The sequence below is a fragment of the Sus scrofa genome, chromosome 4, assembly GCF_054392235.1.
Source record: "Sus scrofa isolate SSC_HxYL_T2T_F1_AM1 chromosome 4, Sscrofa_HxYL_maternal_Yorkshire_Landrace_v2.0, whole genome shotgun sequence".
NCBI lineage: Eukaryota > Metazoa > Chordata > Mammalia > Artiodactyla > Suidae > Sus > Sus scrofa.
Genome location: NC_139386.1, coordinates 38,062,996 through 38,090,923, shown reverse-complemented (window position 1 = coordinate 38,090,923; position 27,928 = coordinate 38,062,996). Strand labels below are relative to the sequence as shown.

The 27,928-nt window shown below is 37.0% G+C and overlaps 1 protein-coding gene across 1 annotated transcript in view; it reads right to left on the bottom strand.

Moving 5' to 3' along the window:
• Positions 1-27,928, bottom strand: part of STK3 (serine/threonine kinase 3) — a 295,227-nt gene that overhangs the window by 238,651 nt on the left and 28,648 nt on the right. Inside the window, exon 2 of the mRNA XM_005655350.4 lies at positions 8,035-8,115. Coding sequence (XP_005655407.3) covers positions 8,035-8,115 — 81 coding nt within the window. The remainder of the gene's footprint in view (positions 1-8,034; positions 8,116-27,928) is intronic.

Here is a 27,928-nt window from a genome sequence, read left to right as displayed (position 1 = left end):
TAAAAAATGAAATTTAGCTGGTACCTCTTTTTTTTTTAACATTTTATGCCCATAACATAAAATTTACCATTTGAAACATTTTAAAGGGTACAATTCAGTGGCATTTAGTGCCTTCAAAATGTATAATCCTTACCTCTATCGAGTTCCAAATCATTTCTGTCTCATGGATTTATCTATCCTGGATACCTCATATAATGAAATCACTGTATCTGGCTTCTTTCAATGAACATATGTTTCAAGGTTGATTCATACTGTAGTATGTATCAGGACTTCACTCTTTTTAAAAACTACGTAATACTACACTGTACAGATACATCACATTTTGCTTAACGATTCATCAACTGATTGATATCCCCACATTTTGCTACGTGAATACTGCTGCTATGAGCTGGTATCTTTTTAATTGACATATATTTAATTGTCTTTCCCCTTGTTTCTATTCAGTTTAAACTTCTTTGGGGGTCAATTCACAAAATTCATATTTTGCTATGAAATCACTTCTAGATTTTTCAAGTAAGTTTTCATAGAGCAGCATCTAGTAGTTTCAATTCTATTTTTTAAATTTATTACACGACTTACAATGTTCTGTCAATTGCTGCTATACAGCAAAGTGACCCGGTAATACATAAATACACACTCTTTACTTCATATTATCTTCCATCACATTCCATCACAAGTGACTGGATATAGTTCCCTATGCTATACAGCAGGACTTCATTGCTTATCCACTCCAAATGTAATAGTTTGTATCTATTAACCCCAAACTCCCAGTCCATTCTACTCCCTCCCCCTCTCCCTCCCCCTTGACAACCACAAGTATGTTCTCCACATCCATGAGTTTGTTTTCTTTTCTATAGATAGGATCATTTGTGCCATGTATTAGATTCCAGATATAAGTGCCATCATATGGTCTTTTTCTTTCTGATTTACTTCACTTAGTATGAAAGTTCCATCCATCTTGCTGCAAATGGCATTATGTTGTTCTTTTCTATGGCTGAGTGGTATTACATTGTGGATATGTGCCATACCTCTTAATCCATTCATCTATTGATGGACATCTAGGTTGTTTTCATGTCTTGGCTATTGTGAATAGTGCTGCAATGAACACAGGGATGCATGTATCTTTTTAAATGAAAATTTTCTACGGACATGTGCCAAGGAATGGGACTGCTGAATCACACGGTGGTTCCATGTTTACTTTTCTGAGGTACCTCCATACTGTTTTCCATAGTGGTTTACCATTTTATATTCCCACCAACAGTGCAGGAGGATTCTCTTTTCTCCACATATCCTCCAGCATTTGTTATTTGTAGACTTATTAATAACAGCCATTCTGGCCAGTGTGAGGTGGTACTTCAATGTAGTTTTGATTTGCATTTCTCTAATAATTAGTGATATTGAGCATTTTTTCACCTGCCTATTAGTAATCCATATGTCTTCTTTGGAGAAATGCCTACTTTGATCTTCTGCCCATTTTTCAATTGGGTTGTTTGTTGACTTTTATTAGCTGTTTATTATATTGGAGAATAAGCTCTTAGTTGCATTGTTCATAGCTATATTCTCCCATTCCATAAGTTGTCTTTTTTGTTTGTTTTTATGGTTTCCTTTGCTGTGCAAAAGCTTGTAAGTTTGATTAGTTCTCATGGTTTATTTTTTATTTTATTTCTACTGCCTTGGGAGGCTGACCTAAGAAAACATTTCTATGGTTGATGTCAGAGCATGTTTTGCCAATGTTCTCTTTTAGGAATTTGATGGTGTCTTGTCTTATATTTAGGTCTTTCTGCCATTTTGAGTTTATTTTAAGAATGCCTCCTTTGGTGAAGATTAACTGACCATAGCAGTCCAGGTTTATTTCTGGGTTTTCTCTTCTGTTCCATCGGTCTGTCCTTGGTCTGTATGTTTGTTTTTGTAACAGTATCACACTGTCTTGATTACTGTAGCTCTGTAATATTGTCTGAAGTCTGGGAGACTTATGCCTCCTGCTTGGTTTTTATTCCTCAGGATTGCTTTGGCAATTCTGGGTCTTTTGTGGTTGCATATAAATTTTTGGATTGTTTGTTCTTGTTCTGTGAAAAATGTCATGAGTAATTTGACAGGGATTACATTGAATCTGTAGACTGCTTTGGGTAGTATGGCCATTTTTACAATATTAATTCTTCCAACCCAGGAGCATGGAATATCCTTCTATTTCTTTGAGTCCTCTTTAATTTCTTTGATTAACGTTTTATAGTTGTCAGCATATAACTCTTTCACCTACTTGGTGAGGTTTATTCCTAGGTATTTCATCTTGGGGGAAGGGGGTGATTTTAAAAGGTATTATATTTTTATATACCTTTTCTAATATTTCATTGTTATATTATGGTTTGTTTGGATGTGATGTCCTAAAAATATAAATTAAGTCTAACTGTTCTATTGTGTTATTTATGGTCTCTGTTGCCTTACTGATTTTCTCTCTAAAGGATCTGTCCATTGACGTGAATGGAGTGTTAAATCTCCTACTATTATTGTATTCCCACGAATTTCTCCTTTTATGTCTGTTAGTATTTGCTCTGTGTATCCAGGTACTCCTATATTAGGGGCATATATATTGACGAGTGTAATATCCTATTCTTGAAATGACCCTTTTATCATTAGTGACCATCTTCATCTTTCTTTATGACCTTTGTTTTAACATCTATTTAAACACAGTAGATGTTTCCTGTCTTTTTCATTTGCATAAATTATCTTTTTCCATCTCCTCACTTTCAATTTATATGTGTCCTGTGCCCTAAGGTGAGTCTCTTGTAGGTAGCGTATCGTAGGCTCTTGTTTTTTTATGCAGTCTACCACTCTACATCTTTTGATTAGAGCATTGACATTTAAAGTAATTATTGATAAAGAGTATTTACTGCCATTTTAAACCTTGTTTTTGAGTTTCCTGTTTCTCCTTTGTTCCTTTCTTTTTTTGGCTGGATGATTTCCTTTTACGCTTGTATCTTCATTTTGGTTTTTGTAAATGTATTGTTTGGTTTTGATTTGTGGTTGCCCTGTTTTTCAAGTATGTTAACCCCTTCAAGTATGTTACATCTGCTTGCTTTAGTCTGATAGTCATAGAGGTTCAAACATATTCTTTAAAAAAAAAAAAAAGAATCTAGATTTTCTTACTTTCCTTCCCCACATTTTATTTTATTTTTTTTTTTTTTTGTCTTTTGTCTTTTTTTTTTTTTTTTTTTTTTTTTGTCTTTTGTTGTTGTTGTTGCTATATCTTCGGCCGCTCCCGCGGCATATGGAGGTTCCCAGGCTAGGGGTTGAATCGGAGCTGTAGCCACCGGCCTACGCCAGAGCCACAGCAACACAGGATCCGAGCCGCGTCTGCAACCTACACCACAGCTCACGGCAACGCCGGATCATTAACCCACTGAGCAAGGGCAGGGACCGAACCCGCAACCTCATGGTTCCTAGTCGGATTTGTTAACCACTGAGCCACGACGGGACCTCCTCCCCACATTTTATGATTTTGATGTCCTTTTGTTACATCTTCAGGTCTATCCTTTTGCTATTCCTTGTGTTTATCATCACATTTACAAATAGGTTATTTTTTTATTTTTAAATCTATATACTGGCTTATTTAAGTGATTACTTACCAACTGTAATTTCTTCCATTCTACTTCTTCTTACTTCTTTCCTCTTTAGAGATCTTTTGGTATTTCTCTTAAAATGCGTTTATTATTGCTGTATTCCTTTAGCTTTTGTTTGTTGCAGAAATTCTTTATTTCCCCTTCTATTTTATTTTATTTTTTATTTTTTGGCCTTTTTGTCTTTTTAGGGCCTTACTTGTGGCATATGAAGGTTCCCAGGCTAGGGGTCCAATCAGAACTGTAGCCACTGGCCTACAACAGGCAACAGCAACGCAGGATCTCAGCTATGTCTGCAACCTACACCACAGCTCATGGAAATGCCAGATCCTTAATCCACTGAGCAAGGCCAGGGATCGAACCCACATCCTCATAGATGATAGTCAGGTTTGCTAACCTCTGAGCCATGATGGGAACTCCTCCCCTTCTACTTTAAATGATATTCTTACTGGGTATTCTAGGGGGCAAATTTTTCCCTTTGAGAACTTTGAATATATCTTGACAACCTCTTCTGGCCTATAGTGTTTCTGTAGAGAAATCAGCTGATAGCCTTATGGGGTTCCTTCTAATTTACTTTGCTGCCATTAGAATCCTCTTCTTATCTTTAACTTTTGCCATTTTTATTATATGTTTTGGTGTGGGCCTGTTTGGGTTCAATTTGTTTGGGCCCTCTGTGCTTCCTGTATCTTGATACCTGTTTCCTTTAGATCTGGAGAGTTTTCAGACATAATTCTTCAAATATATTTTCAATCCCCTTTTCTTTTCCTCACCTTCTGGAATCCCTATTATGCGTAGACTGGCCGATTTTATAATTATCCCATAGATCTCTTATATTGCTTTCATGTTTTTTCATTTGGTTTTCTGTCTGCTGTGATGATTGGGTGATTTCCATTATTCTATCTTCCAAGTCACTTATTCATTTCTCTGCATTATTCATTCTGCTCTTCAGTGCCTTCAACTCAGCTTACATCTCTGCAAACGAATTTTCTAATTTTTCTTGTCTCATCTTTTTCTAGTTCCTTTCTAAAGTAATCTGCATTACTGTTCATATTTGCTCTTAATTCCATCAGTATTTTCACTATCTCCTTTTTTAACTCAGTGTCTATTAGACTGCAGCAGTCTGTTACATTATTTGCTCCTTCAGGAGAATTCTTCTGTTCTTTTAACTGGAAATGGTTCCTGAGCTTCTTCATTTTGCTTATATTTTTCTTATTCTGTGAGCTTAGGGAAAAACAACTACTGTAGTTTTGCAGGTGCTCTTATATGTGAGAGCACCCCAGGGTAGTTTGTGATGGCTTACTATTTTTATTTGGTATGAGGGCTGCTTTTGATGCAGATGCTTGCTGTCACTCTCCTCAGTGTGTGCAGGCTGTTATCCCCTTGAGAGGGGGTATGCTGGTATATAGTCTGTGTGTGCTTCCAGGAAGATGGAGGCAATGGGCAGGGCTAATAGTCAGTGCCTGGTTTCTGGACCCTTGTTGTCAGTGGTGAGGATCCCTGGGGAGGTGACACACACTGTTCCTGGTTGCAGGGCCATGGGAAGTGGCAGTGACCCTCAGGCAGGTATAGGTGGCACCCAAAGCATTTGGTAGTGTGTGTTCCCAGGGGAGTGACAGCATAAAGGATGGCACTCAGTTGCAGTGCCCTCCTCTACACTGACCCCAGAGATGACTGGGGCCACAGGTGGTGCCCTTTCACAGACATGCAGTGGTGTCAGGCTGCACCCACCTCTAGAGTCCGAAATTGCTATGGTCGTTTTCCCCCATGGCCCATACCCCACACAAGAGGCACTTGACCACCCAAGAGCCTGCACCTGCACAGAGAAAGATATTCCTATGGCAGTCCTACCCCTTCTCCTCTCGCTCTCCCCAACAGTGGCACCTTGTTCTGCAGGCCCAGGCCTCCTCCTGGGTTTCTTTGGCTGTGGTGCTCCACTCTCCAGCCCATGGTGCACCACTCCCTAGCCCCTCAGGCTGTCTCCACACAGAAATCCCTAGTCCTCCCACCTGGAACTGTCCTCCAGAGCCTCAGTCTCAGCACCCAGCCTCTGCCCAACCATCTCAGACTGTCGTGTCTGGGGGCAGTGACAGCAAAGGTTTGTGTGGCACTCTCTCTCTGCTTTGCCCTCCTCAGTCTAGCTGCTGCGCTGTTCTCTGAGGCTTTGAGGTCCCCCCTACTCAGTTGATCTCCCTGTCAGTTAGGTGGCCTCCCAGGGTGGAGGGTTCCTTTCCTCTTTCACAGCTTCCTCTCAGGAGTGCCAGTCCCATCCTGATTCCTTTTTTTTCCTCTTCTTTTTTTTTCCTTTTGTTCTACCCAGTTATGTAGAGGGTTTCTTGCCCTTTTTGGAGATTTAAGGTCTTCTGCCAGCGTTGACTAAGTGTTCTGTGTAAATCGTTCTACATGTAGATAAGGTTTTTTTATGTGTTTGTGGGAGAAGGTGAGCACCACATCTTACTCCTCCACCATCTTGATCCCAACTCCCCTCAATTCTTCAAAACATTTCTCTATCATTGGCTAAATCTTCTTTCCTATTCCAAATCCTCTACAATTTTTGCTCTTTTTTCTTTAGTCAAATCAAACTAGGTTTAACTATTTTATTGATCTGTTCAAAGAAGTAACTTTTATACATATTTATCATTTCTAATTTTTTATTTCTATTAAGTTCAGCTTTTCCCTTCATGAATTCTCTATTCCTAGTTTCTTCTGGTACACTGTATTATTTTGGTAAGATCTTTAAGCACTAAATTCATTCTTTCTTATTTCTTTCTTTCCTTTTTTGGTCTTTCTTCTTTACTACTGCAAGAATTTAAATATTATCACCTAATTACAGCTTTGCTGAATTTCATAAAAATTAGGATGATTTGCTATTTCATTGTTTTCTAGATAATTTATAATTTCCTCTTTATTCCATAGTTACTTCAGATTATGTTTTCTAATTTTCATTAAGTGTGGGTCTTATCATATTTTAATTATTTATTTCTAATTTTAGTAGACTATAATTAGAAATGTAATCTGCAAAATCTCTTTTGGTTAAAACTTCCTGGGGCTTTTTCTTTTTCCATTTTTTTAAATCAATGGTCCATGAACAAGCCCCAAAAAAGGAGGAATGTAAGAATACTTGTATATGTATAAATACATACATCATCAAGTTTGTTGATTATAATATTTAATCTATGTCCTCTTTTTTCCTGTTATTCTGCCCAATTCAGAAAAAAATATATTGAAATCTCCCATATGAATATACTTTTATTAGATTCCTCTGACATTTTTAATAGCTTTCCCTCAGAAATTTTGTTTTGTATTTTATTTAATTTTTATTTTTATACTGGCTTATAGTTGATTTACAATGTTGTGTTAGTTTCAGGTGTACAGCAAAGTGAATCAGTTATACATATACATATATCTTTTTTATTTTTTTATTTTTTTGTCTTTTTAGGGCTGCACCTGCAGCATATGGAAGTTCCCAGGCTAGGAGTTGAATTGGAGCTGTAGCTGCCACCCTACATCACAGTCACAGCAATGTGGGATTCGAGCCACATCTGCAACCTACACCACAGCTCACGGCAACGCCGGATCCTTAATCCACTGAGCAAGGCCAGGGATCGAACCTGCATCCTCATGGATACTAGTCAGATTCCTCTCCATTGTGCCACAATGAGAACTCCAGTATTTTATTCTTTTTGATATGATCATAAATGAAACTGTTTTCTAAATTTCTATTTCCAATAGTTTACTAAAATATAGAAACAAAACTAATTTTATATCCTGTAACTTTACTGAATTTATATTAATTACAACAGTTTTTTGGTGGAATCTTTGAGGTTTTCCCTATGTAATATCATGTCACCAAAAAGAGAGACAGTTTTACTTCTTCCTTTCGAATTTGGATACTTTTAATTTCATTTTCTTGCCTAACTGCTCTGGCTGGGACATCTAGTATTACATAGAATAAAAGTAGAGGAGGGGACATCCATGTCTTACTCCTGGTGGATTTTTTTCGGCCTTACCCACAGCATATGGAGCTCCTGAACCTGAGATGGAATCCAAGCTGCAGCTGTGACCTATGCTACAACTGCAGCAATGCCAGATCCTTAACCCACTTCACCAGGCCAGGGATCAAACCCACAGGTCAGCAGTGACCTTAGCTGCTGCAGAGGCAACACCGACCCTTAACCTACTGTGCCACAGCAGGAACTACCATGTCTTGTTTCTGATCTCAGAGGAAAAGCTTTCGTCTTTTCACCATGGAGTACAATGCTAGCTGAGGATTTGTTATATATGGCCTTTACTATGTTCAGGTACATTCCCTCTTATACTTTTACTACTCAATTCAACCAAATATAGTCTAGTGAAAGACTAAATGGTATTTTATGATTGTTTTGTCCTTATCTAATGCTATTTTCATATTTTTTGTACTTACCCTTCTCCCAGTTTCTCTAATACATCAAAAACTTCTTCAGGCTGCTTAGTCAAGCTGTCTTCACTCAGCTTTTTTAGCTTACTGATGAAGAAAAAAACAGAAAAAGTTTTTCCTTAAAATCTTTTATAATTTTTTTTTTATTTTTAAGAGGCAATATATTCAGATGGTTCAAAATCAGAGTAAGAAAATATACAGTATATAGTATTCTTCCACCCTTGTTCTTAATCTTTCCAGAAATATCTCAAAGAATAAGCACTTTTTTAGCTTCTTGAGAAAACTTTATACAAGTATGAATACATATTTTTATTTCTCCCCTTTTTTAATATACAACATAACATTACACACACACTCTTTTCATCCACACTGTTATATACTTTGATGTTTTTATTCCACAACATAAAATCTGTGTTGGAGGTTGCCTCGCTCTAAGTACATAGAAAGCATCCTCACTCTTTTCTTTTCTACACCTACATCCTATTCTTTTTTTCTTTTTACTGCCACACCTGTGACATATGGAAGTTCCCAGGCTAGGGGTCAAATTGGAGCTGAAGCTGCCAGCCTATGCCACAACCACAGCAACACCAGATCCAAGCCACCTCTGTGACCTACGCTACAGCTTATGGCAATGCTGCATCCTTAACCCATGTGGTAAGGCCAAGAATCAAACCTACATCCTCATGGAGACTATGTCAGGTTTTTAACCCACTGAGTCACAGGGAAACTCCTTTCATCCTATTCTACTTCAATATAGTATCTCTTACTCGTCAATCCCTTACTTCTGGATACCTAGGTTCCCTTTTGATAATTATAAACAACACTGTAATCAATAATCTTATACATAAGTCAACTCACACATATACTAGTATATCTTTAAGATAAAATCACAGATGCAAAACAGTGAGGTCAAGAGGATATGCACTCACACACACACAGAGAAGAAAATATACTGATAAGTAAGTATATATACTATAAACATATGTCATGATGTAAATTTAATGTAATATAATAATAAAATAATTATTATAATAACTATATAATAATTATTTAAATTGTTGATTGATTATGGTATATTTTACTTACTTTAACTGTTCTGCTAATTAATATATATGTATGTTTATAGATATTAGCAAATTGGCCTCCACAGGGCTTATACTAATTTAATCTCCTACCAGTAACAGATGAGAGATCCTCTTTTTCCACAATTCCACGTACAGAGTATTTAACCAAATATTTAGATTTCAGCCAAAATATCAGCTGAAAACTTTGAACTCAGGAAAAGAAAAAAAAAAGAAAAAGAAAAAAGAAAAAATGTTTTTAAAAAAAGGAGAAAAGAAAAAGCCTGGAGTTCCCGCTGTAGCACAATGGGATCAGTGGTGCCTCTGGAATGTTAGGTTCAATTCCCACCCCAGCAGAAGGGTTAAGGATCTAGTGTTGCCACAGCTGCAGTGTAGGTAGCAATTGCAGCTCAGGTGTGATCCCTGGCTCAGGAACTCCATATGCTGCTGGGCAGCCAAAGAAGGAAAAAACTGAGCCCCACATGGAAATGAAAGATAGATAAATACAGATAAATAAATATACACAGATTTATATAGAGAAAAGAGACATGCGGGAGATAGTAGCCAAACGTTTTCAAACTTTTATAAAAACAACAAAACCACAGACGCAAGTAACTCAACAAATATGAAAAGATCAATATAAACAAATACACACAACAAACCATATGTATTATAATCAAACTGCCACCAATAAGAAGTTCACCAGTTAAAAGAGAATACTAAAAGCAGTCATGGGGGGGGGGGGGGAAACATGTAAATAAGAATAAAAACAAGGATGAATGGAGTTCTTCTTGTAGCTCAGTGGGTTAAGAACCTGACTAGTATTGTAAGGATTTGGGTTTAATCCTTGGCCTTGCTCATTTAGTTAAGGATCTTGCATTGCCTCAAGCTGTGGGGTAGGTCACAGACACTGCTCAGATCCTTGCTGTGGCTGTGGCACAGGCTGGCAGCTGCAGCTCCAATTCTATCCCTAGCCTGGGAACTTAAAAAAAAAAAAAAAAAAAAGGATGAATGTAGTCTTCTAGAATGAATGTAAGTCTTCCGGTCAGACACTAAGCAAACCGAAACACAATGACTCCTTAAAAGTGATGAAAAAAACAAAAATCAACATAAAATTCTATATTTAACAGAAATATCCCTCAAAAAGTACAGAGTAAGTAAAAATTTTTGAAACAAACAAACAAAAAAAAAAGGTGAAAGAATTCATTATGAGCAGACTTTCACAATGAATGATTATAAATAGTGCCTCAGGGTTTAGGAAAGTGATACCAAAAGGAAATATAAATATATACAAAAGGATACAGAAAAACAGCTGGTAAAAATACATGTAAATATAGAAAAAAAAACTTTTCCTCCACTCAACAACAACAGAATACACTTTCTTCTCAAGTGCACATGGAACAGGAACACCCTCCAAAAGAGAACATATTTTGGGCCACAAAACTAATCTTAAAAATTTCAGAAGATTGTAATCACATAAAGTATCTTCTCTAAACATAACAGAATGCAACTAGAAATCAATAGCAAAAGGATAACAGGAAAATCCAAAAATACGTAGACATTAAACAACATTCTTAAACAGACATAGTCGTCAAGGAAGAAATCACAAGGGAACTAAGAAAATATTTGGAGACAAATGAAAACAAAAACACAACATACCAAAACTTACGGGATGCAGCAAAAGCAGCACTAAGAGGTCAGTTTATAGCAGTAAACACTTGGATTTAAAAAAGATCTCAAAGCAACAACCTAACTTGACAACTCAAGAGACTAGGAAAACAAACTAAGCCCAAAGGTCACAGAAAGAAGGAAATGATAAAGACTAGAACAGAGATAAATAAAATAAAGAATTGAAAAAAAAACTTAATCAACAAAGCTGTCATGGTTTGAATATTTGTGTCCCCTAAAAACTGTATATTTGGTGAAATCCAAACTCCCAATGATATGGTATTAAAAGGTGGGGCCTTTGAGGGATGCTTGAGTCATGACGGTGTAGCCTTCATGAATGGGATCAGTGCCTTATAAAGAAAGCTCCAGAGAAAGCCCTATTCCCTTCCACCATGTGAGGACATAGTGAGAAGATGGCAGCTATAAGCAACTTTCCACCTGAATCTGACCAGGCTAGCACCTTAATCTTCAGCTTCCCACCTTCCAGAACAGTAAGAAATAAATTTTTCTTATTTATAAGCTACCTAGTCTTGATATTTCATTACAGTAGCCCAAAACCAACAGTTGGTTTTTTGAGAGGATTGACAAAATTAACAAACCCTTAACTAGACTAAGAATAAAAAAAAAAAAGATTCAATAACTAAAATCAGAAATCAAAGAAGACATTTAAACTGAAGTCACAGAAATAAAAACTATCATAAAAGAGTTCTGCGAACAACAAACTTGGAAGAAATGGATAAATTATTAGAAAGATACAACCTTCCAAGACAGAATCATGAAGAAATAAAAAATCTGAACAGACCTATAACTAGTAAAGAAATTAAAGGAATAATCAAAAACTTCTCAACAAAGAAAAATCCAGAACTAGATGGCTTCACTGGAGAATTGCACCAAACATTTAAGGAAGAATTAACACCAATATTCATCAAACTCTTCCAAAGAACTGAAGAGAAGGAAGACTTCCAAACTCATTCTCTGTGGCCACCATTATTTTGATACCAAAAGCATACAAGGACACAACATGAAGAAGAAGGAAGAAAAAAAAAAAAAAAACTAAAGACCAATATCCCTAATGAATATTGATACAAAAATACTCAACACTCACAAACCAAATTCAACAGCACATTAAAAGGATTATACACCAGGACCAAACTGAATGGGTACCTGGAATAGTAAGAATGGTTCAACAAATGAAAATCCTCAATAAAAAAAAAAAAAAAGACAAAAACCACAGGATCATCTCAAGTGACACAATAAAAGCACTTCACAAAAATTCAACACCCTTTCATGATAAAAACACCCAACAAACTACAAACAGAAAAAAAAAAAATTTTCTTGAAATAATAAAAAGTTCGTAAGACTATAAACAGTAGAAGATCGAAAGCTTTTCCTCAAAGATCAGGAATAAGGCAAGAATGCCCACTCTTGCCACTACTATTCAACATAGTACTGGAAGTCCAAGGCAGAGAAATTAGACAAGAAACAGAAATAAAAGGCAAAGAAGAAATTTTTTATTTCTGTGAAAGAAATAAAATTATCTCTATTCAGAAATGACATGACCTTTAATGTAGAAACTCTAAAGGGGGAGGAAGAAGGGGAAAAGGAAGAAAACAAAACAAAACAATGGCCAATAGTACAATAAAATTAAGAAAACAATCTTGCAAGTTCCCATTGTAGCTCAGCACATTAAGAATCCAGCTGGTATACATGAGAATGCACGTTCAATCCCTGGCCTCACTCACTGGGTTAAGGATCTGGCATTGCCATGAACTGCGGTACAGGTCACAGACACAGCTTAGATCTGATGTTGCTCTGCCTGTGGCATGGGCCAACAGCTGCAACTCCAATTTGACCCCTAGCCCAGGAATTTCTCAGCCCTAAAAAAATAAAAATAAACATAAAAAAAAGAAAACAATCCCACTTTTTATAGAATAAAAAGGAGAAAAGTACTTAGAAATAAATTTAACCAAGGAGGTAAAAGACATACACTAAAAACCACAAAATATTGCTAAAAATAATAATAATAAAAGGAGATACAAATAAGTAAATAAAGCCTTGGAAAGGGGGAGAAACCATAATTTGTATAACATACTATTTTACATGACCAGTTTTAAATTAAAAAAATGATGAATCACACACACACAAAAGTGTGACCCATACTCCAGAAAGCAGTCAATAAAATAAAATAAAAGCAATCAACAGAAAAGAAAGTCGTCAACAGAAAATGATTCACAGTAGGTCCAGATATTGGATATATCAGATAAAGGCTTCAAAGCAGCTACTTCATAAATACACTCAAAAAACTGAAACTATGTTCACAAAACTTAAGGAAAATACCATGAAAATAATTCAACAAATAAAGAAATCAATACTAATAAAAATGTAAAATTTATATGTGAAAAATATAACATCTTCAATGTAAATACATTAGAAGGGCTTGACAGCATATTTGAGATAACAGATGCAAGAATCAGTAAACGTGAAGATAGGCAAATAAAATACCTTCCCCATGAAAAGAGAAAAAGAATGGAAAAAAGGGAGTTCCTGTTGTGGTGCAGTGGAAACAATCAGACTAGTATCCATGAGGATGCCGGTTTGATCCCTCGCCTCATTCAATGGGTTAAGGATCCAGTGTTGCCGTGGTACAGTTTGCAGAGGCAGCTCAGAACTGTCATGGCTGTGGCTGTGGTGTAGGCCAGCAGCTGTAGCTCTGATTTGACCCCTAGCCTGGGAACTTCCATATACTGTGTGTGCGCCTCCCCCCGCCCCCCCCCCCAAAAAAAAACAGTGGAAAAAATCAACAGAGCCTCAGGGATTGGTGATACATCAAAATGTCAACACAAACATAATGGGAGTCTCAGGGGAAATAAGCAAATAAGGGTCAGAAAAATCATTTTAAAAAATAGTGACTGAAAACTTTCCAAATTTTATGAAAAACATTAATTTACACATCCAAGATGCTGAACAAATACCAAGTAGGATAAACACAGAAAGATCCGTATCAAGACACATTGTTATCAAACTTCTGAAAGATAAAAGTCTTGAAAGCAGTAGGAGAAAATGCCTCATTATGAATATAAGAATACGATTAAAAACTGACTTCTCATCAGACACCATGGGAATCAGAAGATAGTGAAAAGAAATACTCAAAATGCTAAAAGAATAGTATCATCCAAGAATCCTAAATCCAGCAAATCTACCTTCTAAAAACTACAGGAAAATAAGGACATTTCCAGATAAACAAAAACTTAAGAGAATCTGTTGCTAGAGGAACTTCTCTACAAGAAATAACTAAGTACTTCTAAGCGAAAGGAAATGGTAAATATTTACATAAACAGGAGTTCCCGTCGTGGCGCAGTGGTTAACGAATCCGACTAGGAACCATGAGGTTGCAGGTTCGGTCCCTGCCCTTGCTCAGTGGGTTAATGATCCGGCGTTGCCGTAAGCTGTGGTGTAGGTTGCAGACGCGGCTTGGATCCCGCGTTGCTGTGGCTCTGGCGTAGGCCGGTGGCTACAGCTCCAATTCAACCCCTAGCCTGGGAACCTCCATATGCCAAGAGAGCAGACCAAGAAATAGCAACAACAACAACAACAAAAAAAAAAAAGACAAAAAAAAAAAAATTTACATAAACATAAAATATACATATTTATCTTACAAAACAAGACTGTTTAAATAAATAATCTCACTACTGAACAGTTGTAACTGTAACATATTTAGGTAAAATATATACAATAATAACAGAACAAAGGGAGAGAAAGGAAATGGAGCTATATTCAAGCAAATTTACTACATTTTATTGGAATTAGGTTAATCTGTAGTCAACTGTAATAAAGACACATATTATAATCTCTAGAGCAACTACTAGGAAAAAACTGGGAAAAAACATTAAAGTTATACAGTCAAATCACCCAACTAAAAGAGAAAGATCATGAGATTGGATAAAAAACAAGACCCAACTACATGCTGAAGTCATCTTAAATGTAAAGAGGAGCTCCCACTGTGGTGCAAAGGATCAGCGGCATCTCTGCTACACCAGGACGCAGGTTCAATTCCTGGCTCAGCACAGTGGTTTAAGGCTCTGGCATTGCCACAGCTGTGGCATAGGTAGCAATTTCAGCTCAGATCAGATTCCTAGCTTGGGAACTCCATATGCTGCTGGGTGGCCAAAAAAGAGAAAAAATATACATACACACACACACACACACACACACACACACACACACACACACACACACACACAAAGACAAAAAAAAATGTTAAAAGTAGAAGGATAGAAATGTATATAACAAAAAAGAAATAAACATATATTATACATGCATATATATTTTACATATTATATATTATATATATATATATATATACACATAAAAAGCTAAAGTGGCTGTATTATTATTAGGCAAAGACTGTAGAGCAATTAATATTACCAGGGATAAAGAGTATATTTTGTAATGAAAAAAAGAGTCAATTTATCAAGAAGACCACAACCCTAAACATGTTAAGTGCCCTAAATCTAAGCTTATAAAACATGAAACAAAAACTGAAATTGGGAGTTCCTGTCGTGGCGCAGCGGTTAACGAATCCGACTAGGAACCATGAGGTTGCGGGTTCGGTCCCTGCCCTTGCTCAGTGGGTTAACGATCCGGCGTTGCCCTGAGCTGTGGTGTAGGTTGCAGACACGGCTCGGATCCCGCGTTGCTGTGGCTCTGGCGTAGGCCGGTGGCTACAGCTCCAATTAGACCCCTAGCCTGGGAACCTCCATATGCCGCAGGAGCGGCCCAAGAAATAGCAACAACAACAGCAAAAGACAAAAGACAAAAAAAAAAAAAAAAAAAAAAAAAACTGAAATTGAAAAGAGAAAAAAAATAAATTCAAAATAATTGTTGGAGATTTAAACAACTCTCTCAGTAATTGATATATTAAGTTTACAGAAAAATCAGTAAGGATACAGAAGACAAATAATAGCATCAATCAATTTAAATTATTTCACATCTTTTATTTCTAGCATTTCTATTTGACTTTGAAAAAAAGTAATAATTTCCATTGTTCTGATAAAGTTTCCTATCTGTTATCTACCTTTCACAAGACACATAGTTGTCACTATAACTTCAAAGGCCCTGTATGATAATTCCAAAATCTGTACCATCTCTGATTCTGATTCTGTCGATTATTTTACCTTTGGGCAGTGGATCATTTTCCTTGCTTTTGTGGGTGCTATCTTCACTTGTATCCCAGATACATACATATATACATTTACATGTGCACACACACACACAGCACTAATATGGAATTATTAAGTCTAAGCAACTCTAGAGAATGAAATTCCCATATACAATTACATGATACAGGACTTGTATCCAAAATACATGAAGACCAAAAAGACAAAAAGACCAAAAAAAAAAAAAAAGGAGTTCCCATCATGGCTCAGCGATTAACAAACCCAACTAGCATCCATGAGGATGCAGGTTCGACTCCTGGCCTCACTCAGTGGGTTAAGGATCTGGCATTGCCATGAGCTGTGGAGTAGGTCACAGAAATGGTTCGGATCCCGAGTTGCTATGGCTACAGCTCCGGTGTAGCTGGTGGCTACAGCTCCAATTCGATCCCTAGTCTGGGAACCTCCATATGCTGAGTGTGCAGCTCTAAAAAGACAAAAAGACAAAAGAAAAAAAAAATATATATATATATACATATGAAGAATTCTTTTAATGCATTAAGACAAAAAAAACCCAAATATAAAAATGGTCAAAAAAATTTAGGTAGACACCACCAGAAATACACAAACATATGCTTAATAAGCACATGAAAAGATGCTCAACAGAGTTACTTATTGGGGGAATGGAAAATAAAACTGCAGTAAGATACCATTACACACCCAGGAAAAAAAATGGCTAAAATGTAAAAGATTTCAATAACAAGTATTGGTGAGAATGTGAAACAAGGAGATCTCTCACATTTGATGTTGAAAATGAAATATGAAATAGTCACTTCAGAAAGCAAGTTAGCAGGTCCTTATAAACTTATGGACCCAAATTTATACAACCAAGCAATTCCATTGCTAGGTATCTAACCAATAAGAATGAAAATACATGTCCACCGAAGACTTATAAACAAATACTCACAGCAGCCTTATTCACAACAACCAAAAACAAAAACAAACAAAAAATTCAATGTCCACAACCTGGTGGATAAATAAACTATTGTAAATCTATACAATGGAATAGTACTCAGCAATAAAACAGAAATAACTATTAATACATTTAAGACACTGAAAAAAATCTCAAAATCATTATTGCTGAGCCAAAAGAACCAAACCTGGAATTCTCTGGTTGCCTGGTGGGTTATGGATCTGGCATTGTAACTGCTGTGGTTTGGGTCACTGCTGTGGTGCAGGTTTGATCCCTGGCCAGGAAACTTTTGCATGCTGCAGGTGCAGCCAAAAATAAAATAAAAAAGCCAAATCAAAAGAGTGCTTTTTACTGTGTATAAAGTACAACTCAACTTACAAAAATAGTATCTAAATGTGGTGATAAGAAAATTACTGGTGATCACAGCAAGAGCAATTTAGTGGAATAGTAGAGGCAGACGCCAAAATGCAATGGTTTGAGACATCAGGATAAGGTAAAGAAGTAGAGATAACAACTGGGGATTCTCTTGTGGTGCAGAGGGCAAAAGATCCAGCCTTGTCAACAAGCACATGAAAAAATGCTCAACATCACTGATTATTAGAGAAATGCAAATCAAAACTACCACAAGATACCACCTCACACCACTCAGAATGGCCATCATTAGTAAGTCCACAAAGAACAAATGCTGGAGGGGGTGTGAAGAAAAGGAAACCCTCCTGCACTGTTGCTGGGAATGTAAGCTGGTACAACCACTATGGAGAACAGTATGGAAGTACCTTGGAAAACTTTACATAGAACTACCATATGACCTAGCAATCTCACTCTTGGGCATATAGCCGGACAAAACTTTCCTTGAAAAAGACACAAGCACCTGCATGTTCACTGCAGCACTATTCACCATAGCCAAGACATGGAAACAACCCAAATGTCCATCAACAGATGATTGGATTAAGAAGATGTGGTATATATACACAATGGAATACTACTCAGCCATAAAAAAGAACAAAATAATGCCATTTGCAGCAACATGGGTGGAACTAGAGACTCTCATATGGCGTGAGGTCAATCAGAAAGAAAAAGACAAATACCTTATGATATCACTTATATCTGGAATCTAATATATGGCACAAATGAACCTTTCTACAGAAAAGAAAATCAGGGACTTGGAGAACAGACTTGTGGTTGCCAAGGGAGAGGGGGAGGGAGTGGGATGGATGGGGAGCTTGGGGTTAATAGATGCAGACTATCGCCTTCAGAAGGGATTAGCAATGAGATCCTGCTGTGTAGCACTGGGAACTATGTCTAGTCACTTATGATGGAGCATAATAATGCAAGAAAAAAAAATGTATCCATGTATGTCACCATGCTATACAGCAGAAAATTGACAGGACATTGTAAATCAGCTATAATGGAAAAAAATTAAAATAATTATATATAAAAGAAAAAGAGTTCCCATTGTGGCTCAGCAGTTAGTGACCCCCGACTAGCATGCATGAGAATGCCGGTTCGATCCCTGGCCTCAATCAGTGGGTTAAGGATCCAGCATTGCCATGAACTGTGGTGTAGGTCACAGACACGGCTTGATCCCATGTTGCTATGGCTGTGGTATAGGCTGGTGGCTACTGTTCCGACTGGACCCCTAGCCTGGGAACCTCCATATGCTGTGCGGGTGCGGCCCTAAAAAGACAAAAAGACCAAAAAAAAAAAAAAAAAAAGATTGCAAGGTGCTAGGAGGACAGAGAGTTGGGTAGTTAGTGTTTAATGAGTACAGAGTTTATGTTGAGATGATGAAAACGTTTTGGTTATATATAGAAGTGATGGCTACGCAACATTATAAATGTATTAATACCATGGAACTGGACACTTACAAATGGTTAAAATGACAGAATTATGTTACGTATATTTTACCATATTATTAAAATCATAAAAAGGAAGGAAAAAAAAAAAAAAAAAAGATCCGGCCTTGTCACTTAACCCTCTGGCCCAGAAACTTCCATGTACCACAGGCTTGGCCAAAAAAAAAAAAAAAAAAAAAAAAAACCTATGGATCACTCTATAGATGAAGTTTCTGGAAAGGACAACTGCTTAAAGACGTGAGTTTGAGAAAGAAGATAAAGCCAAATAAGCAAAAAACTCATCAGAAATGTTCACATAAGTATAAATATTGTTTGGAATCTATTAGAAAAATACGGAAAAGTTAAAAATACAGGAGACAGGGAGTTCCCATCATGGCGCAGCAAAAACGAATCCAACTAATAAGAACGATGAGGTTGCAGGTTCGATCCCTAGCCTCACTCAGTGGGTTAAGTATCCGGCGTTGCCGTGAGCTGTGGTGTGGGTCACAGAAATGTCTGGGATCTGGCATTGCTGCATCTGTGGTGTAGGCTGGCAGCTGTAGCTCCGATGAGACCCCTAGCCTGGGAACCTCCATATGCTGTGAGTGCAGCCCTAAAAAGCAAAGAAAGAAAGGAAGACGAGACAGGAAGAAATAACCACTAAAGCACGTCCCTGAAAAGGTTGGAAGAGTGATACCTAAAGTACCTGTGGATGAGACAGCCTTAACTTTGGAGGGCTGGGGATACCTCTCTCATTACAATAGGAGGAAAGGACAGGCAGAGTTATAGGTAGGCTGGTGGCAAAGAATCGAGGGAGTTCTCATATAATGGCTTCTATTTGCTTTATGAAGTAGGAGGGATATTCATATGCTGTAACTGAGAAAGTTAAAATCTGAGATTTCCAGATATATAACTATAGCCAGAGTGGAGAACAAAAACAAAACAATAAATCTCATGAAGTTGAACAGGATTAACAGATAGCACTGGAGGCCTGTTGAAGTTGAGATTCAAGCCCAATTGTAATCTTTGAGGTTTTGTATTTTCTTCAGCACTGCTCAAAAGTCTCAAAGTGGGCAAAGAGAAGGCAGAAAGTAGAATTTGGTCTTCTGCCAGGCAGATGCCATAGAACACTGATGAGACAAGGAGCTAAAGACACTGGCAAAAGAATGGCTGAAGACATGGATTAGGTAAGACAAAAAAATTAAAATGAGAAGAGGCTAACAAGCAGGGGAAAAGAGCAAAGTCATAAGTAAGATACAATGAGCCAAAAAAAGAGTATATCCCTACCAGACAAAGTCAGTCTCTCAAATTTTCACAAATATTCACAATTTTGCTTTCTGCTTCATGTCCTTCATGGCTAAGGAAGCACAAAGTAGCTTGAGATGAGCCACACACATGATGCAGTGATGGAGACAACATCATATTAATAAATCTGTTTAATACTAGGCCAAAAGGTAACCTAAGCAACACTTAGTTCCTTGGGAGTTATAAAAGTTTTCTTAAAGCAGGCTCACAATCTGGCTCACTTTACACAAACAAGTCATAGGTCCCCCAAATGAATCCAATAAACACTTAAAGAGAATTTTCTATTAGTTCACATGTCTTATTTTCTCAACATGTGGAATAAGTGAAATGCTACTAATTTAACTTAGGCAAAAAATGGTCTCAGGGGTGTTTGTCAAGTAGAAACACATGATTTATTTTGGTAAATGATTCATGTTTTATGCCGTTTTTGTCTTTATTTCAGCTTTCGCTTTCTGGAGTTTTAAATGAAAACTGATCATTTCAAAAAAACAAAACAAAAAAAAACTTTATAACTACAAGCCAAGTTAAAATACACACACACACAAAATACCTTCTTTTTTTTTTTTTTTTTTTGGTCTTTTTGCCTTTTTCTAGGGCTGCTCCCGGGGCATATGGAGATTGCCAGGCTAGGGGTCAAATCAGAGCTGTAGCCGCGGGCCTACACCACAGCCACAGCAATTCGGGATCCGAGCCAAGTCTGCAATCTACACCACAGCTCACGGCAATGCCAGATCCTCAACCCACTGAGCAAGGCCAGGGAACGAACCCGCAACCCCATGGTTCCTAGTCAGATTCGTTAACCACTGCGCCACGACGGGAACTCCCAAAATACATTCTTTCTATTTTCCTGCAATGAGCATAACCTCATCTGTACTTGACATACTGAGGTTCTGAACACCTTAGAACTTCACCACAAGTACATGCTTTTAATTACAGGTCCAGAAAAAGTTATTCTTGACTGAGTCTCTTTAGAACTCTCCCAGGTGCCAGGGAATTTTGTGGAGAACAAGTCACCCCCAATAGCTCTCTCTTATGTAACTATCAGGATACAGGTTATTATTGTACTTTAGGAGGCACACTCCAGAATTATCTTTTTCAAGAAATAAGTGGCTAAAACAATCTGGTTTTCTACCTCATAAAACAGGAAAGAACATGATCTATAATGCTGTCATTGCTAATACAGTTATTATTAAAAAGCAGTCTTCTCTCACATTGTTTTTAAACATTACTATTTCCTTTTTTAGCTACAAATTCTCTAACACTTCAACATTTAAATGCCCACTTTAACCTTACACCCATCTAAAAGCTTATTTACCTCACTTTTGTGCTTCCTGCTCAATGTAAGAATTTAATATTTTTTCCAAGATCTCAGAAGGCAACAACTCTTCTACATAGACTTCTATATAGAATAAATAGTCTTAGTTAGATCCAAATTTCCCTTAATATTTTCAAGAATAATTTACATTTAGAATTATACCTCAGATAATGATATTATGGTGATACATTGTTTAATATTTGTATCTTTTAGCAATGCATACTGAAATAGTTAAGAACACCATGAACATGTTACCAAAGCCAAGACATGCAAACAAGCCAAGTGCCTATCAACAGATGACTGGCTTAAGAAAATGTGGTGTATATACATAATGGAATATTACCCATCCATAAAAAGAATGAAATATTGCCACCTGCAGCAGCATGGATGAACCTAGAGATTATTATACTTGGTAAGTCAGACAAAGATAAAAAAATATATCACTTACACGTGTAACTTAAAAAGTAATACAAATGAATCTATATACGAAACAGAAATAGATTCATGGACATAGAGAACAAACTTATGGTAACTAAACAGGAAAGAGAGCAGAGGATAAACTAGGAGTATTGGAATAACAGTAACAAACTAAGACATAAAACAGATAATCAACAATGATTTACTGTATAGCACAGGGAACTATATTCAGTATCCTATAATAATGCATAATGGAAAATAATCTGAAATATATATATATACATATATACATACATATATATACATATATACATACATATATATATAACTGAGTCACTTTGCTATACACCTGAAAGTAACATAATATTATAAATCTACTATACTTCAAATTTAAAAAAATTTAAGAATTCCCTAATATGACAGCTGAGGTTACTTCAAAATAATAAAGAATGGGGTGTGTGTATGGGACTATAAATTATACAAGATTGGGGAGTTCCCGTTTTGCTGCAGTGGAAAAGAATCCTACTAACATCCATGAGGATGCAGGTTTGATCCCTGGCATCATTCAGTGGGTTAAGGATCCGGCATTGCCACGAGCTGTAGTGTAGGTCACAGAGGTGGCTCAGATCTGGCATTGCTGTGGCTTTGGTGCAGGTTAGAGGCTACAGCTCTGATTCAACCCCTAGCCTAGAAACTTTCATATGCCACAGGTGTGGCCCTAAAAAACAAAAAAATTAAATAAAATAAATTATGTGAGGAGTTAATAATTGCCGAAACTGGGTAATGGATACATAGAGTTGTATTTTCTCTTCTTTACAAAACTTTGAGACTTTCCATAACAAAAAGTTGTTTAAAAAACTAAGTGGTTAGAATTAAATCTTTAATTGTTCTATAAATAACCAGAAACAAAAAAGCAGGCGTTCATTGTAAATTATAACAAAATCGATAAGTAATAAATGTCTAAACATAGATTATTAATCAATTATGGAACATCCATTCAAGGAGATATCAACTGACCACTAAAAGGCATGTTGTAGAAAACTCATTGATTTAAAACAAATTAATATATGACTGAAAGAAAAAAGGGGAGTTCCCGTCGTGGCACAGTGGTTAATGAATCTGACTAGGAACCATGAGGTTGCGGGTTCGATCCCTGGCCTTGTTCAGTGGGTTAAGGGTCTGGCGTTGCTATGAGCTGTGGTGTAGGCTGCAGACGCGGCTCCCGATCCCACATTGCTGTGGCTCTGGCGAAGGCCAACGGCTACAGCTCCGATTAGATCCCTAGCCTGGGAACCTCCACATGCAGCAGGAGCAGCCCTAGAAAAGGCAAAAAGAAAAAAAAGGAAAAAGGGTAGGTTACAAAATAATGTGCACAGACCTAAACCATTTTCCTTTTTTTCTTTTAAACTTAGGTGTATCTGCATATGTTCATGCACATACACATACTGGCACCAAACTACTGGCATTGTTTTGTGCACTGCTATATTCCTCAGCACCAAACACTGTGCCTGGGACACAAAAGAAACTCAGATATTTGTTACATGTAAATATTTTAGGATTCCAGGCAACAAGATTTGATTTGGGGGGTGGCTTTCCTCTATGCTTTTGTTTCATAAGTTTTTTAAAATAAACATTCTTTTTTCTATAATTGGGGGAAACTTTTTAAATTGTGTATCATAAGAAAGTTAGGTTTTTCTTCTGATTCAATAATTATTTCAGGAAATGCCTTCCATAAAAATAATTTTATTCACTGAAAAGAAAGGTCTCCTCCATAGGTTGAATAAATTAACCAAGGCAATCAGAAATTGTAAAAACACTTTCTGTTAATCATTCTCATTCTTGTGAGTGAATCCTGCAACTACTTAGGAAATGCTAATGTTTCTAAAACAAATCTTCAACATGGGTACAAAATATGATAAAACCAGATTTAGAAGTCGTCCATTCATATTCATTCAATATACACTTACTGAATTTGGAGACAACAAGCTACCTCCTGAGGTAATGCAAAGAACATTAAGATAGAGCCCTTAACAACCAAGAGTTCCTAATCTAGTAGAAAAGACAAACACCTAAGAGTTAAAATGAAACATAGTAATAAAGGTAGTTAACATTTATTAGGGCTTTTTATGGCCTTGTTCAGAGCATTTAACAAGTATTTTCTCATTTAATCTCTATAACAACCTTTTTGGTAGTTACTAAAACACTCTCAGTTTTTAGATAAGAAAACTAAGGTTTAAGTGACTTTCCTAGTTACTTTGGGTAATAAATGACAAAAGAGAATCCAACCAAGGTCTGTCCAAGATATGGTATGGAGCTTCTTATTCTTAAGAAGCTAGCAAATACCAAAGGATAATGGATCAAGTGGCACACAGCAACAGCTTTTCTTTTTTCTTTCTTTCTTTCTTTCTTTCTTTTTTTTTTTTTTTTTTTTTTTTGGTCTTTTTAGTCTTTTTAGGGCCTCACCTGAGGCATATGGGAGTCAAACAGGAGCTGCAGCTACTGGCCTACACCACAGCCACAGCAATGCCAGATCCAAGCTGTGTCTGTGACCTATACCACAGCTCATGGCAACACTGGATCCTTAACCCACTGAGCAAGGCCAAGGATCAAACCCACATTCTCATGGGTACTAGTCTGGTTTTGTTACCGCTGAGCCACAAGAGGAACTCCTGCATTCACACTTTTTATGGTAAACACTCTTTTGTGAGTGTTGTCAGGAGTTTCTCATCTTCAAATCAGTTATCCCTGCTTTGAAGTATACTATTACAGCCACTAAACTGTGAGCCTATGAGCCTCTTGATCACCTCATTTCCATTAATTCTACCTCAAAGGTCTTGAATTTTCACATAAAAAAAAAATTCGCACAACGCTATACTATAAAAAGCAGATATTGTATAGTTGTCTGTACCTGATGCAAGATATACAGGTCATACCTCTATATGTCCATTCTCTTACATGATCTTTTCCCTTTCTCTGCCTATCAGGTAACCACTTCCTTAAAGATAAAATAAAAAAATGAACCTGCAGGAGTTCCTGCTGTGGTGCAGCAAGTTAAAGACACAGCATTGTCTCTGCAGCAGCATGGGTTCAATTCCTGGCCTGGGAACTTTTCAGATACCGAAGGTATAGCCAAAAACAAAAAACAAAAAACCCTACAGATCATGTCTTATCCACTCTTGTAATTCCAGTAAGTAGTTAACATGGGAACCTCACATACTACTGTTCAATAAACTTTTATTCAATAAACAAATGAATAAAGATACAAAAAAAATTTTTGCTAACTTCTGGAGAGCTAATAGAACTTCAAAACACCTGTTACACAGTGCTAAGGGGGCAAACCTATATTCCTGTATAAGTTATGTGCTCCTTCAAATAAAATCAGCTTTACCAACCCAGCAATAAAAAGTACATATGGCTAGAAGTTGTACACAAGCCAAAAGCCTACAGAAAGGCTGAAACAGCCAATGGGGATGCTCCATATTTCATGGTTACAAAATGATCCAATTAACCTTAGATTTCAGAAAGTATAAATGCTAAGTGAACAAAAATGACAAAGGTCACTGGAGCTCAAATCATTGCTCCAAGTGACTTTAAGCTGCCATTCCCCTTATTAAGGAGTCTATTCCACATCCCAGATTTGGAAACACTGAAGCTCAGTGGGAATGAGCAGCTGACTGGGCACCTTCTCATATACCCACATTTATACACATTTCCTGAATATCCTTGCAATAAAATTCTATTACTAAAGATAATCTGTATACCTCTCTTCCCTGCCCTCTAAAAGGACCTAAGTAACAGAGTAACTAACACAGGAAACACACTAACACAGAGGACACACACACACACACACACACACACACACACACACACACGGGCAAATGCAAAATGGAAAAACTGTAACAACACTAATTGGCAGAGGTCACATGGAAGGTAAGGATTCAGTTTTGAAGTACTGCCTTTGAGGAGACAGCAAAGTAGTCAAATATTATCCAGTAGATTGAAAATACTGAATAAGACTAAGTACAAAGTGTCTAAGTCTCAAAAAGTGTGTACTGGTGGTTCATTCTGATCAAAGTTGAGGCCACAAGAGTAGCTAAAGTAACTAAGGAAATTTAGAAAAAAAAAAAAAAGAGGAAGATAGAAAATGAAAGGTCACAGTCACTTATGAATTGAGAAGAGCACATAAAACAGAGAAATAGAAGCAATACAAAAATCAAAAAGCCAGAGAAAGAAAAAGCTTCAAGAAACAGGTATGAGGGAAATATGAACAGAAAAGTTTTCTGATCTTACCAAGCAATGGATGATTATCTGCCTGTAACCTAAAAGCAGTTTCATGGGATAGACAAAGCCTGAGCAAGCTGGAAGGCCGAAATGGAATGAATGAAGCCTTAGAAACAGATTTTGAAGACTCTAGAATTGGGGAACAAAAATATTAGCTTACAGGAGTAAAGTCATAAAAGGGGTGGGAAGAGAGACTCAAAGGTCAGGCAAAAGATATAGGGGAAGAGAAGTCAGGATGAAAGTACCTAAGGTAGTTCTTCCTATCAATCATAGAATTTCCACTTTCTCTACAAGTAGAGAAAATCTTCTGTGTAAAATTAGATGAAAATAAGAGGGTAGAATAAGAAAAGATGGAAGACAAAAAAAAAAAAAAAAAAAAAAGGAGTTCCCATCGTGGCGCAGTGGTTAACGAATCCGACTAGGAACCATGAGGTTGCGGGTTCGGTCCCTGCCCTTGCTCAGTGAGTTAAAAAAGAAAGGATGGAGTTCCCATTGTGACTCAATGGTTAACAAATCCGACTAGGAGCCATGAGGTTGTGGGTTCGATCCCTGGCCTTGCTCAGTGGGTTAAGGCTCGGGCATTGCCGTGAGCTGTGGTGTAGGTTGCAGACACGGCTCGGATCCCGCCTTGCTGTGGCTCTGGCATAGGCGGGCGGCTACAGCTCTGATTAGACCCCTAGCCCGGGAACCTCCATGTGCCGTGGGTGTGGCCCTAGAAAACGCAAAAAAAAAGACCAAAAGAAAAAAAGAAAGGAGTATGTAAATTTAGGGGACTGGAACTCTCTATGAAGCTAAAGAGTTACAAGTTGGCTAACATCCAAAAGCAAATTAGCCCCAAACAATAAACAGCACAGTCATAAAAGAGCTAAAGTAGAAAAAAGAAAGAATTACATTTAATTCTCCTCCCTTCTTTACTGTTTCCAGCTTTGGAACAGCAGTTTGCAAGTTTGTAGACAGGTTATAACTTCTGCTAAAGATGTCTCTTTGATTTTGAAGAGATTGAGGTAAAAGTCAGGAGACAGCTGTTTATGGTTGGCTAAAAATTTTTTGTTTTGTTTTCTCAAACTGTGCTGAAATAGACATAAAATGCACTCTCTTAACTATCTTCAAGTATATAATTACATAGCATTTAGTACCATCACCACTATCCATCTCCAGAACTTTTCACCATTCCCAACTAAACTCTATCCACTAAACAACTTCCAATTTTCCCCTCCCCCAGTCCCTGGTAACCATCATTCTACTTTCTGTCTCTATAAATCTGACTCTTCTAACCACCTCATTTAAGTGGAATCACACAATATGAGTCTTTTCATGGCTGGCTTCTTCCACTTAGAATTTTTCCAAGATTCATCTATCCTGTATGATGTATCATACTTTCATTCCTTTTTAAGCTTGAATAATATACCAGTGTGTATATATCACATTTTGCTTATCCATTCGTTTGTTAAGAGGACACTTGGGTTGCCTCCACCCTTTAGCTATTGTCAATAATGATAACAAACTCTGGTGTACAAATATCTCTTCAAGTCCCTGCTTTCAATTCTTTTGGGTATCTACCTAGAAGTAGAATTGCTGAACGATATGGTAATTGGCATTGAATTTTTTTTTAAATAACTGCACTGTTTTACATTCCCACAAGCAATGTACAGGGTTCCAACTGCTACACATCCTAGACAGCAATTATTATATTCCAATTTTCTTTGTAACAGCCATCCTAAAGAGTATGAAATGTTATCTCACTGTGGTTCTGATTTGCATTTCCCTAATGATTAGTGATAGTCAACATCTTTTCATGTGCTTATTGTCCATTCGAATATCTTCTTTGGAGAAATGTCTACTCACATTTTTTGTCCATTTCTATTTGGGTAGTTTTAGCCAAAGATGCTTAA